Source organism: Engystomops pustulosus, chromosome 3 (assembly GCF_040894005.1).
Source record: "Engystomops pustulosus chromosome 3, aEngPut4.maternal, whole genome shotgun sequence".
In the NCBI taxonomy this organism is placed as follows: domain Eukaryota; kingdom Metazoa; phylum Chordata; class Amphibia; order Anura; family Leptodactylidae; genus Engystomops; species Engystomops pustulosus.
Window position 1 is genome coordinate 71950214 of NC_092413.1, and position 12028 is coordinate 71962241.

The 12028-nt window shown below is 44.1% G+C and overlaps 2 protein-coding genes across 3 annotated transcripts in view; both read right to left on the reverse strand.

The window, feature by feature from the left end:
* Positions 1 to 12028, reverse strand: part of SNX9 (sorting nexin 9) — an 84573-nt gene that overhangs the window by 56356 nt on the left and 16189 nt on the right. The window contains exon 1 of one of the 2 annotated variants that reach the window (XM_072141049.1): positions 10744 to 10873. The exons of the other annotated variant lie outside the window; for it this stretch is intronic. Coding sequence (XP_071997150.1) covers positions 10744 to 10839 — 96 coding nt within the window. The 5' untranslated portion in view covers positions 10840 to 10873. Of the gene's footprint in view, positions 1 to 10743; positions 10874 to 12028 lie in introns of those variants that run through there. 2 annotated transcript variants of the gene reach the window in all.
* Positions 853 to 3952, reverse strand: LOC140121449 (uncharacterized). Its single transcript, XM_072141037.1, has 3 exons — positions 1839 to 3952; positions 1457 to 1552; positions 853 to 1378 (listed from the first exon to the last, which is right to left on the reverse strand). The coding sequence occupies exons 1-3, from the start codon at positions 3950 to 3952 to the stop codon at positions 1327 to 1329; spliced, it is 2262 nt and encodes a 753-aa protein (XP_071997138.1). The 3' UTR covers positions 853 to 1326.

A 12028-nucleotide genomic window follows, 5' to 3' on the forward strand; every position in this document is an offset into this window, starting at 1 on the left:
TTAACTCCTTAACGTACCTGTTAAGGATGTATGAAGAGCGCTCACGAGATGTCATCAGGGAGCAACGATCTGTTGCCATAACAGCCTTGGGTCATACAAAGACCCAAGGCTGTCTTGTTTTAGTCCATCTATTACAATGTGCAATTTGTATTGCAAATAGCCTTCTGGTCACAGCAAACACAGCAAATAAAATTGAGGCATATATTGTAACAGAACTGTGTTCCCTTATATATAATTATTCTAAAACTTTGGAGTCAATTTTATACATATACTGTATACAACAGAATATAAAAATACTAAATATAGCAACAGCAATACGGTTATTCACATGACAACTATTTAGGATATTTAAAGGCAATTTCACAGTGCATTTATATGAAAAGCATTTATACAAACAGTGGAGAAGATTTGTTGTCAAGAATTGCTATTATAGCAAGAGCAAGCAAATGAAAATCATGTGCAGAGTTGCACAATGTCACTTGTTTTCAAACTCTTTTTTTTTTCAGTCTGCAATAGAAAAAAATGTTACAACTAAAGATTGCCAAGTATAACTTTCAACATATTCTGGGGGGTGGGGTTCTATTAAACTGTTTAACCAATTGCGAGAGGAGTCCTTATTTTGATTCCTGCTTCTACCTATATTTACAAATGCACCATGCAATATCTTCTCAGAATTGGGTTAGACCAATTGAAATTGTGAATTAGATTACTCACCGGTAATTCTATTTCCGTTAGTCCACCATGACGGCCCAACCTGGAGGATGCCCCTTGACCTCTGCAGGGACAGGAAGAAGAGAGGTTAAATGCTCCCCCCCTTGCATCCTCCCGCCAGTGATTACAAAATAACCATGCTGAGGAAGATACAACCAGATTTATTTAGTATGTTTGCTCCACATACAAAGGAAAATTATCTGGAAATAATAATACAAAGAAAGGAAGAAATCCAGCTGGGAGGGAAAATATATAGGCCGTCATGGTGGACTAACGGAAATAGAATTACCGGTGAGTAATCTAATTCACAATTTCCGCTTCGTCCCCCATGACGGCCCAACCTGGAGACTTACAAAATTAGTAAGCTTTTTTAGGGAGGGATTACAGCCTGTAACACCTTGCGTCCAAAAGATAGGTCTTTTGACAAGTGCAAGTCCAGCCTATAATGCTTGGAGAATGTAGTGGATGAAGACCACGTTGCAGCTCTGCAAATCTGATCTAGTGACGCTCCTCTTCTTTCCGCCCAAGATGTGGACATAGCCCTGGTCGAGTGAGCTCGGATTCCTGCTGGTATCGGGCTTTTCTGTAGGTCGTAACATGAGGCAATTGCCAGTCTCAGCCATCTTGCAATAGTCGCCTTCGACGCCTTCCTCCCCTTATTTTTCCCCTGAAATTGGATGAAAAGGTTAGAGTCAATACGCCAGGCCTCTGTAATTTGTAGGTATTTTAGGACAGAACGTCTTACATCCAAAGAACTCCATTCGCGTTCTCTTGCCGAAGAAGGGTTCTCACAGAAGGAGGGTAGGATAATCTCCTGATTCCTATGAAAGTCGGAAACCACCTTGGGAACAAAATTTGGATCCAACATCAACACAATTCTATCATCTAGAATTTTCATGTAGGGTTCCCTAATCGATATAGCCTGAAGTTCACCTAACCTTCTAGCAGAAGTGATGGCTATCAGGAAAACTGTCTTAAGTGTCAGGTTTTTAACACTGGAGGAATCAATAGGTTCAAATGGTTCCTTCATTAAGGCATTCAAAACTAGAGTTAAGTCCCATGCTGATGATTTTTTAACAGTCTGAGGCCTTAACCTAGAGGCAGCTTTAATAAATCTTTTGACCCACCTGTGCTCGATGAGAGGCTGGTCGAAGAAGGCACTAAGCGCCGACACCTGGACCTTCAGGGTGCTGGTAGACAAACCCAACTCCAAACCCTTTTGAAGAAATTCAAGCACCTGCAAAATATTAAGGTTAGCTTGGGAAGGTGGACTGTCCTTACAGAAGGAACAGAACCTCTTCCATATCTTATGATAGATGGCAAAGGTGACTGGTTTTCTACTTGCCTTCAGGGTCCTGATGACTTCAGATGAGAGTCCCTGAGAGCTTAAGAAGCTGGATTCAGGATCCAGGCAGACAGCTGTAATTTCCCTGGGTTTGGATGATGGATTGGACCCTGATGTAGTAGGTCCTCTGATAGCGGAAGAATGACTGGATTCTCTGGTGACATCTTCTTCAAGAGTGGGTACCAGCTTTTCTTCGGCCAGTTCGGGCAGATGAAGATGGCTCTGGTATTTTCCTGAAATATTTTCCTCAGGACCCTGGCGATCAGGGGAATTGGGGGGAAGGCGTAGACTAGTGGAATGTCCCAGGAGTGAGAGAAGGCGTCCAGCCGTTCCCTGTTCTCCCCTTTTTCCAGAGAAAAATAATGCAGGCATTTGGTATTCTCCCTTGTTGCGAACAAGTCCACTAGAGGATAACCCCACAAAGATGTTAGCCGCTGGAAGATCTCCTCCTTGAGGCTCCACTCGTTTGGTAGGATCTTTCTTCTGCTTAGAAAGTCCGCCCTTGAATTCTCCGTGCCTTTTAGATGAGTGGCAGATATTGACAGAGTGTGTTGTTCTGCCCACAAAAATATTTTCCGAGCTAGGGTACTCAGGAGAGGAGACCTGGTTCCTCCTTGTCTTTTTATGTAGGAGACCGTAGTTGTATTGTCTGATAGAATTAGGAGGTGTTGGTGGGCAAGAAGAGGAGTGTTCGCGCTGAGTGCTTCCCATACTGCTTGCAACTCTCGGAAATTTGAGGACCTTCTTGTGATCTCCTCTGTCCAGGTACCCTGGGAAATTTGCTGAGGCATCACTGCCCCCCAGCCCCTCTGGCTCGCGTCTGTCTGGATTGGGATGTAAGGGCTGTTTGACCAGAAGATCCCTTTCCTCAGATTTCCGTCTCCCAACCACCATAGCAGGTCCTCCTTGACGGCAGGTGGGATTGGGATTTTCCTGTCCAGATCCTCCTGTTTTCTGTTCCAGGATCTTAAGATCCATCCCTGGAGTATTCTGGAATGGGCCTGACACCAGGCTACCGAGGAGATGCAGGCTGTTAGAGAGCCCAGAATCTTCATAGCTTCTCTGATAGAGATCACTGATTTTCTCCTGAACCTTGTTATCAGATCCTTGATGTGGTCTCCCTTGTCCTGTGGAAGGAACGACATTTGGTAAACTGAGTTCAGGTTTACACCCAGGAATTTCCTCACAGTAGCTGGGGAAAGTTCTGACTTCTGGTAGTTTACTATCCATCCCAGTCTTTTTAAGGTTTCTAGGGTGAGATCTCTGGAGAAGAGTAAGCTCCCCCTGTCTTGGCCAACAATGAGCAGGTCGTCTAGGTACGGGACGATCAGTACATCCTGTAGTCTGAGAGACGCCACCACCTCTGCCATCACCTTTGTAAAGGTCCTTGGTGCAGATGATATTCCAAAGGGGAGTGCACAGAATTGAAAGTGTAGTGTAGCACCCTCTGGAGACAAGACAGAAAACCTTAAAAACCTTTGTGAGAAATGGTGTATAGGGATGTGATAATATGCATCCTTTAAGTCTATAGTGCACATTAATGCATCTTGGTGAATAATGTGTGTGGCTGATCTTACCGACTCCATCCTGAATTTCCGGTAGACGATAAACTCGTTGAGACCTCTCAGGTTGATGATTAGTCGGTTTGTGCCGTTCGGTTTCTTTACCAAAAAAAGAGAAGAGTAAAAACCGGATTTCTCTTGATCCTGTGGAACAGGTATAATCACTCCAGAAGACAAAAGAGAAGTTACTTCTTGCCATATTAAACTGTGGGATGTAAGTGACATGGAAGGTGAAGGTGGCATATATTTCGTAGGGGGAAGTCTGAGGAATTCGATGTTGTAACCATGCAGTAATATATCTAAGACCCAGGGATTTGAAGTGACCTTCGTCCATTCTCCTCTGAATCTTAGCAACCTTCCCCCTACTATGGCATCATTGTTTTTTGTTTCTATTAGGGTCTGTTGGGGTGGAGAACAGAAACCCTCTCCCTTTACCTCCTTTCGGGTAGCTCCAGCGTCCCCTTTTCCCTTTATCCTTGTAGGAATCCCTTTTGAAGTCTCGAAAGGGCTGCTTCTTGGGTATCGATCTCTCAGGAAAGCCCTTTTTCTTATCTGATGCTCTCTCAAGTATAGCATCCAACTCTGGGCCAAACACAAACTCCCCTGAGAAGGGAAGACTGCACAGTTTTGCCTTGGATCTGATGTCCCCGTTCCACTGTTTTAGCCACAGCGCCCGTCGGGTAGAGTTAGTAAGTGCTCCCTCCTTTGAAGCGAAACGAATTCCCTCGGCAGCAGAATCTGCGAGGAAGGCTGTTGCAGATTTCAGCAAAGGAAAGTTCTCCAAGATTGTTGATCTCGGAGTCCCTTCCTTGATGTGGGATTCCAACTCATTCAGCCAGTACAGCAAGTTCCTTGCGACTGAGGTGGAAGCCAAGTTAGTTTTCAGACTGAGCATGGAGGTCTCCCAGGCCTTTCTCAACAGGGAGTCAGACTTCCTGTCCATAGGGTCCTTTAATTGGGCCGCGTCCTCAAAAGGAAGGTCAGTCTTCTTTACTATTTTGGTAACTTGCACATCCATCTTTGGACAAGTGTCCCATACTTTAGACTCCTCGGGCTCAAAAACAAGTCTCTTCTTAAAGTTTTTGGACACGATAACCCTTTTTTCTGGCTCTTGCCACTCCTCAGAAACCAGCTCCTTTAACGTGTCATTCAGGGGAAACACCCTCTGGCGTTTTGCCTTCAATCCCCCAAATAGTTCCTCCTCCTTAGATCTAGGGGGAAGAATCTCCTCGATTTCCAAGGTCTGTCTAATTGCTTTTAAGAGACCATCGAGTTCCTCGAACTGAAACAGATGACGTGAATCTTCTGTTTTTTGTGAGTCCGTAGGATCATCATCTTCTACGTATGAGCATGAGGGAGCTTCAGAATCATCCCCCCCCCTCAGATATAGAAGAATCCGGCTCCACTCTAGGTTTCTTACACGGTGGAGGCCTGGACGTAGCAGCGGCCACTGAAGAGCTTATTTTCTCCTCGATAAACCCCTTTAATTCGTCTAAGAAGGATGTCTTTTCCTCTCTCATAAAATTGTCGATGCAAGACTTGCAAATCGGCTTTTTGTATGAGTCGGACATAGAGTGGGCACACATGTTGCACTTTCTAAGCCGGCTTTTCTCGGGTTTTTCAGACCTGCTCGTCTTATCCCCTTTATCCTCCTTGCCTTTCGTTTTAGACCCTTGGTCTTTCTCCTGAAAGGGCAAGCGGAGGATAATAAATGACCCACTATTTTACACACAGTAAAAAACCCAAACCTGCACAAAATCCCACTTACAGAAACCGGAGGATGCAGGAAGGTAGGGTCTGCCTCGTCAGCCATCATAAAAGCCGTGGAAGCGCACAGGAAAATTTCAGAAATACACAGCACAGGAAACCAGCACCGCAGCGTCACACACAGATCTTAGACCTGAGATCAGCGTGACTACCTGCTCCAGGTGACCTTAAATACCTTAATGGGGAGCCCATCCCCCTGTAGACTTCGCCTGCGCCGTGCTCCCGTTCCCAGGGATGCATTGCGGTCCTGTGAGCCGCCACTTCCGGTCGCGACCGGAAGTCGTCATCGGACCTCGAGGACGCCGGGAATTGTAGTTTTTTCGGCCGCCGCGCGCTCACACACGGATCGCGGAGCGGCGGCCAGGACGAACGGACTGGAAGGGCGGCGAAAGGGAGGACACAAGGCCGACCGAACGCCCCAGCCCGCCGGGATTTAGCCAGCCAGGACTACCCGTAAGTTTACTTCGTCCCCCCCCCCCCCCTGGAGGAGAGAGGGCACCTCTCTTGTCCTGCCTCGGCAGGGACAGGAAGAACACTGGCGGGAGGATGCAAGGGGGGGAGCATTTAACCTCTCTTCTTCCTGTCCCTGCAGAGGTCAAGGGGCATCCTCCAGGTTGGGCCGTCATGGGGGACGAAGCGGAAAAGGCTGCTAACAACATAACCCCATCGATCAGCAAGTTAGGCTCATACTGTGGATAAGGCCTAACTTGGTTTGTGGGACAACTCCTTTAAGATTGGATGTAAGAGGGTTTATGACACTTGCCTGAAATGTCAAGAGTCTGGGGTTGGTTTAGTGCATATGTGGAACTAGAAGGAGATACTGGCAAGATGTGCTCGAACTTGTTAAAGGGGTATTCCCACAAAGACAATTTTCTTAAATATACTCAAGATAACAAAATAACACATTCTCTAATTCACCGTTATTAACAAAAATACAGCATTTCACAGATATAATTCCAACCTGTCTCTATAAGTCCTTGTGTACACAATTTCAGTTGCCCCAGGTTTCCAATACTGTATGTCCTGACTTTAGGGTTGGCAACCATCTTGCATGACACTGTGGAGCGGAGCTTCTCTCCATCTCTGCTCCCTGCATTCCTGGATAAGCCCTCAATGATACTCACACACACACTGACTTCCTGCCAGCAAACTATAGCAGGAGCGAGAGGAGAGCTACAAGCTACAGGTAAATGAGTTCTTGCGGCGCTCTGCAATTTCAGCTCCATAGAGATTAAAGGAGCAGAACGGTCATGCGGGCCACCTGCTCCATTACTCTGACAGAGCGAGGAGGGGGTCCGACAGAGGTATGTGGGACCCCATCGGAAGCCTCGTTTTCGTGACATGAGCGGTCCTGTGGATAGGGCCTAACTTGTGTTTGAAGGAAGACCCCTTTAAGAGAAAAGACATCAATAATCAAATCTTGCAATCTACTTCATTAAAGGACATCTACCACCAGGATGAAAGACTGGATGAAAGTAAGCCTGAGGGGCTCCAGGCTCCATTAACATCTATAGAGCATGAAGCCCATCAGGCTCATTTGGATACAGTCCTTCATTCTGTTGATAGATGCCCTTTAAGTAAAGCAGCTTCTCTGTGTATCCTGTTTCTTTCTCCTGCAGTGAGCAGTGTATTCGAAGTCCCTTACACAGCATATAAAAAGGAAAAGAGGATAAGGATTACCTCTTTTCATACCTAGTGGGTATTACAATTGGTGATTCAGATGTGTGAAGGGATAAGTCTATCCAAGGGCTGTCTGTAAAGAGTCAAGACTAGGAACAGTATCGGGTTCCTTTATCTCTGAGCTGTAAATGGATAACAGGCCAAAACGCCGATTTACACAAGCTGCACGGGGAACAAATTTCTTTAACCCCTTACCGACACATAAAAATTCAAATCACCCCCTTTCCCTGGAACTAATATAAACAAACAGTAAAAATTATACACACATTAGGTATCACCACGTTCGAAAATGGCTGATCTATCAAAATACAATAATGGTTTTTCACTGCATTTAACAGTGTAATGGAAAATAGTGCCCAAATTAAAAAATGGCACTTTTTTTGCCACTTTGAAAAATATAAATAAAACAATAAAAAGTGATATAAGGTCTTACAGTCCTAAAAATGGTAGCAATGAAAACTTAATCAAAAGTCGCACAAAATGACACCACCCACAGCTCCGTACACTGAAGTATAAAAAGGTTATTAATGCCAGAAAATGGAAAAAAAAAATTGTACAGGTTTTAATTTTTTAAATGACTGAAAACATTATAAAACTTGTAAAAAATGTGGCATCCATGTGATCGTACCGACCCAAAGAATAAAGCATAAATGTCATTTGGGGCGCACAGTGAAAGCCGTAAAATCCAAGCCCACAAGAAAACCACACAAATGAGTTTTTTCACCATTTTCACTGCATTTGGAATAGTACACGGCAGGGAATATTCAACACCATGACTATGAATAGTACACGGCAGGGAATATTCAACACCATGACTATGAATTGCAATGAGTTACACAGAAAACAAGCCATCACAGAGCTCTTTACGTGAAAAAATGTAAAAGTTATACATTTTTGAAGGTGGGAAGTGAAAAATGGAAATGAAAAAACAAAAAAGGGCCATGTCGTTAAGGTATTTATCTTTGTACATGCTAGTATGTGCACCCACTAATAGGATATGATCTTTTAGCTTCTTATGGTCTTGCAAATGTGCCTAAGGGGCTCCGGGCTCCACAGCAGTTAATTGACCCCGAGGTTCATTTGCATAATTTTTAAAACCTTTTTTTGTAAAATCAAGGGCATAAGTAGCTAAAAGAAGAGAGGATCCTGCCAGATGGGGCACACAGCAATATGGAAGGGTGCTTGGTTTAAAATCTTTGATCCTGGTGGTAAATTTCCTCATCAAAAGCAATGTTGTAAACAGAGGTCGCGATAACGCCTCTACACGCGTCATAGACGCGTTTAGGGGCTGATTTACTCCCCCCAAAAAAATCACCAAGCGTATTAATACACTTGGTGATTTTTCTGTGACCTGCCGCTTCCAAGCGGTGACAGCGCTGGCTGCGATCCTGCAAGATATTCTCTGCAGGATCGCAGCGCTGAGTGGCTGGAGGCAGGACAGGGGGGGGCTTCATGCTTACAGTCCGAGCCTCTCCCGCGGGGCGCCGAGAGATAGGTGAGAGATGGAGGAGCCGAGCGAGGGGGCGGGGGCGGAGAGGCATATCTGTTGCCGGGGCTGTGCTCCTGATCTGTGTGCGATCGTGCACACAGCCAAAAACAGGATCATGCTGTCTATGTGACAGCCCGATCGTGTACTGTGACAGGGTCCCGATTATTATCAGTCTCCTGTCACAGCAGCCCCTGTATACAGTGAGAGGCTGCAGGGAAGGTGCTGTATGCATCCTCTCCGCATGTCTCTGTATACAGATCACTGATGACAGTGATCCAATGGGCTCTTACCATTAGACCATTGTTATCTGTGATCTATATTTGAGTAAAGCAAGGAACACATATATTATGTGTTCCTCCCTAAATGTGCCCCTGTAAACAAAAAATAAAAAAAAACAAAAAAAAAAGTTGTTCCCAAACCACAGAAAATGATTTAAATAAAATTTCAGCAGCATCAGACTGGTCTGGGGGCCGCCATCAGCCACAGTCCGCTCTGTAGACAATAAGGCTGCATTCACACAAACGTATGCCCGCCAGGCCGTAGCCGTGCAGGCATGCGTTCGGTGCCATGGAAAAATGCATTGGGTACTAGCCGTAACACAGGGAAAGACATGTCATTTTCCCGTGTACGGAGCGGTATCCGTGCGGCCATTGCCATCTATTGGGGACATATGTACAGCCACAAGCTTCCGGCCGTACATACGTACGCCATATGGTAGTGTGAATGTAGCCTAAGGGTGAAGACACACATGGCGTTTTTGGGCCGTTTTTACTAAGTGCGCTTTCAGATCGTTAAAAACGCATGCGATAAAAAAAACCCATCAGTTTTTTAAAACGCGTGCGGTTTTTTAAAACGCATGCGTTTTTGTCCGTTTTCATTGCGTAATTTCTGAAAAACGGACAAAAACGGATGCGTTTTTAACGCATGCATTTTTAACGATCTGAAAACGCACTTAGTAAAAACGGCCCAAAAACGCCATGTGTGTCTTCACCCTAAGGGTGAGGTTATTGCATACGTTTTCAAACGCATCACAACAGCTGAGAAGAGATTTGCCTAATTACATTGCTGTCAACATTTCGTTACAAAACGCTCACAATAAAAAATTGATGCATGCGTTTTGTTAACACAATATTGACAGCAATGTAATTCGGCAAATCTCTTCTCAGCTGTTCTTATGTGTTTGAAAACGCGATGTATGAACACACCATAAAAATGTTTTGCACCACACGTTTAATACATACTTGCTATTTGAGGGCGCATTCACACGATGTGTTGCCTTTTTGACGCATTCCAAAGGCTTCAGCCTTGATCACATTTTGAAGTAACATTCTGTTTCCATTGCATATGCTGAAACACAATGTTACTTCAACATGTGAAGCCTTTGGATATGTCAAAAACGCATAAAAAAGGTGTGCATGCTCCCTAAAGGGGTTTCCCCGAGAATTCAAATTAGACCCTATCCCGTGGATAGGACCTAACTTGAATTTGTGGGAAAACCGTTTTAAGCACAGAAAACAGGAGCTGTAACTTTTTCTTTGTATTAATAAAAGTCTCTTAACATTATATATACGCTTGGGAGTTATACATTTATCACTGACAATTTCGTACTCCTCCTGGGTTAAAAATACTCCTCAAAAAATGTGAGAGGAGTATTATTACCCTTCTGGAAAAATGTTAGTGCGACCTCTGGTTGTAAACTTAACTAATCAAGATGGAATCAGCTTAGGAGATGAACTTTACCATTAAAGTGCCACCCTGAGATTGGAAATCAATCCAGAGCATCTACATGTGTTATACAAACGTGTAGAATGCTACATGATAAGAAAATGAAAGTTACCATAATGGGTTATGGAATGGGAATGGGTTATGGAATGTGGCAAAAACATAACCACATATAAGACGTATCAACAAAAAGATTTAATTATCTATAAAATTTGCAACCATTCGATATGAAAAAAAAATCCCTATTTTTCAATAATTGCTCTAGTTGCCGACCTTGTTAGTCTTCCGCAGGCTTAATACCTTAATATGCTTTCTGATGGATCAGTCCAGTTCTAATTACATGGCACAAACAACTGCAGTATTAATATTAGAAACCAGGTATCAGCATGAAGAAAAGAGAAACATTCAAAGTAATCAACCTAAAACGTAAGCAAATGTAAAAGAGAAATGTCACAAATATTACTCACCATGTACAATTTAGGAAGTACAATATATGCTGTGAGGATATTAAGCAAACAGCAACTGAATGCAGACAAACCCTTGCTGTGCTTAAAACTAAACATTACATGGGTGTATCCGTTGTGCAGGAAAATTATGAAAGTGCCTCTTCCTAGTAAAGTACTGCCAAGCCCTTGTGCTTCACCAGAGCTATTTTTGATGGCTCTTCCCAAGACATACAAAAGATATGGAGACCAAAAACTGCACAGTTCAGTAAAAAAAAAGTCACACGTGGTTCCTTCCTGTTTCTCATGTATCAGGAAAAAGCGTTACATGCAATAGAGGGATAATGCACGTTTTTGTCACGCTTTATATAGAGAAATGTCTTCTCATATGGTAAATACCAGAGACATGCAGGGCAGATTTATCAATCTATTTACATGGAATCGCAAAATGGCCTCAGTAAAAGGAGGCTTGGCCTAATATGCATCAAAAGTGTGCAATGAATGTTCCAAAAAATGGGAAAATCTTTGCAGACGCTTCTGATAAATCTGTACCACATGGCTGGTTTGCTGTGGTTTATTTGCAAAGTGGATGGGGTTCATACTAACCTCTTTTGCTGGAATAAAAACTAATTTTAGGTCACCTTGTGTGGGCCTAATGGAAACTGATAGGCCGCATTTAAAGATCCTTCCTGTGCTTGAGATGGTGAATCGTTTCCTCAGAAAAAGACAATGGGCATCAGCGGTGTTCTGATTATATTACTGTATATTCCGGCGTATAAGACGACCTGGTGTATAAGACGACCCCCCTACTTTCCTGTTTAAAATATAGAGTTTAAGATATATTCGCCGTATAAGACTATCCCTTTTCCAACGCATACAAAACACCGGTAAAAATTAAAATTATGCCCCCCTCCCAGAAGCCATAATTAATGTCCTGCCCCACCTCAGTAGCCATAATTAATGTCCTGCCCCCCCCCCAGTAGCTATAATTAATGTCCTGCCCCCCCAGTAGCTATAATTAATGTCCTGCCCCCCCAGTAGCTATAATTAATGTCCTGCCCCCCCCCAGTAGCTATAATTAATGTCCTGCCCCCCCCCCAGTAGCTATAATTACTGTCCTGCCCCCCCAGTAGCCATAAATAAGGCCCCCCACCACCAAACAGGGCCCTATATATTTAAGCTAAATAAAAAACATAATTCTTACCTTATCCCGCTCCTCTTCGTGCTGCCTCTCATCAGGGGATCCGGCGCAGGCGACGGCTGATGACGCATCTGCAGGTCAGGTGCCAGGTCATAGACCTCAGCAGAC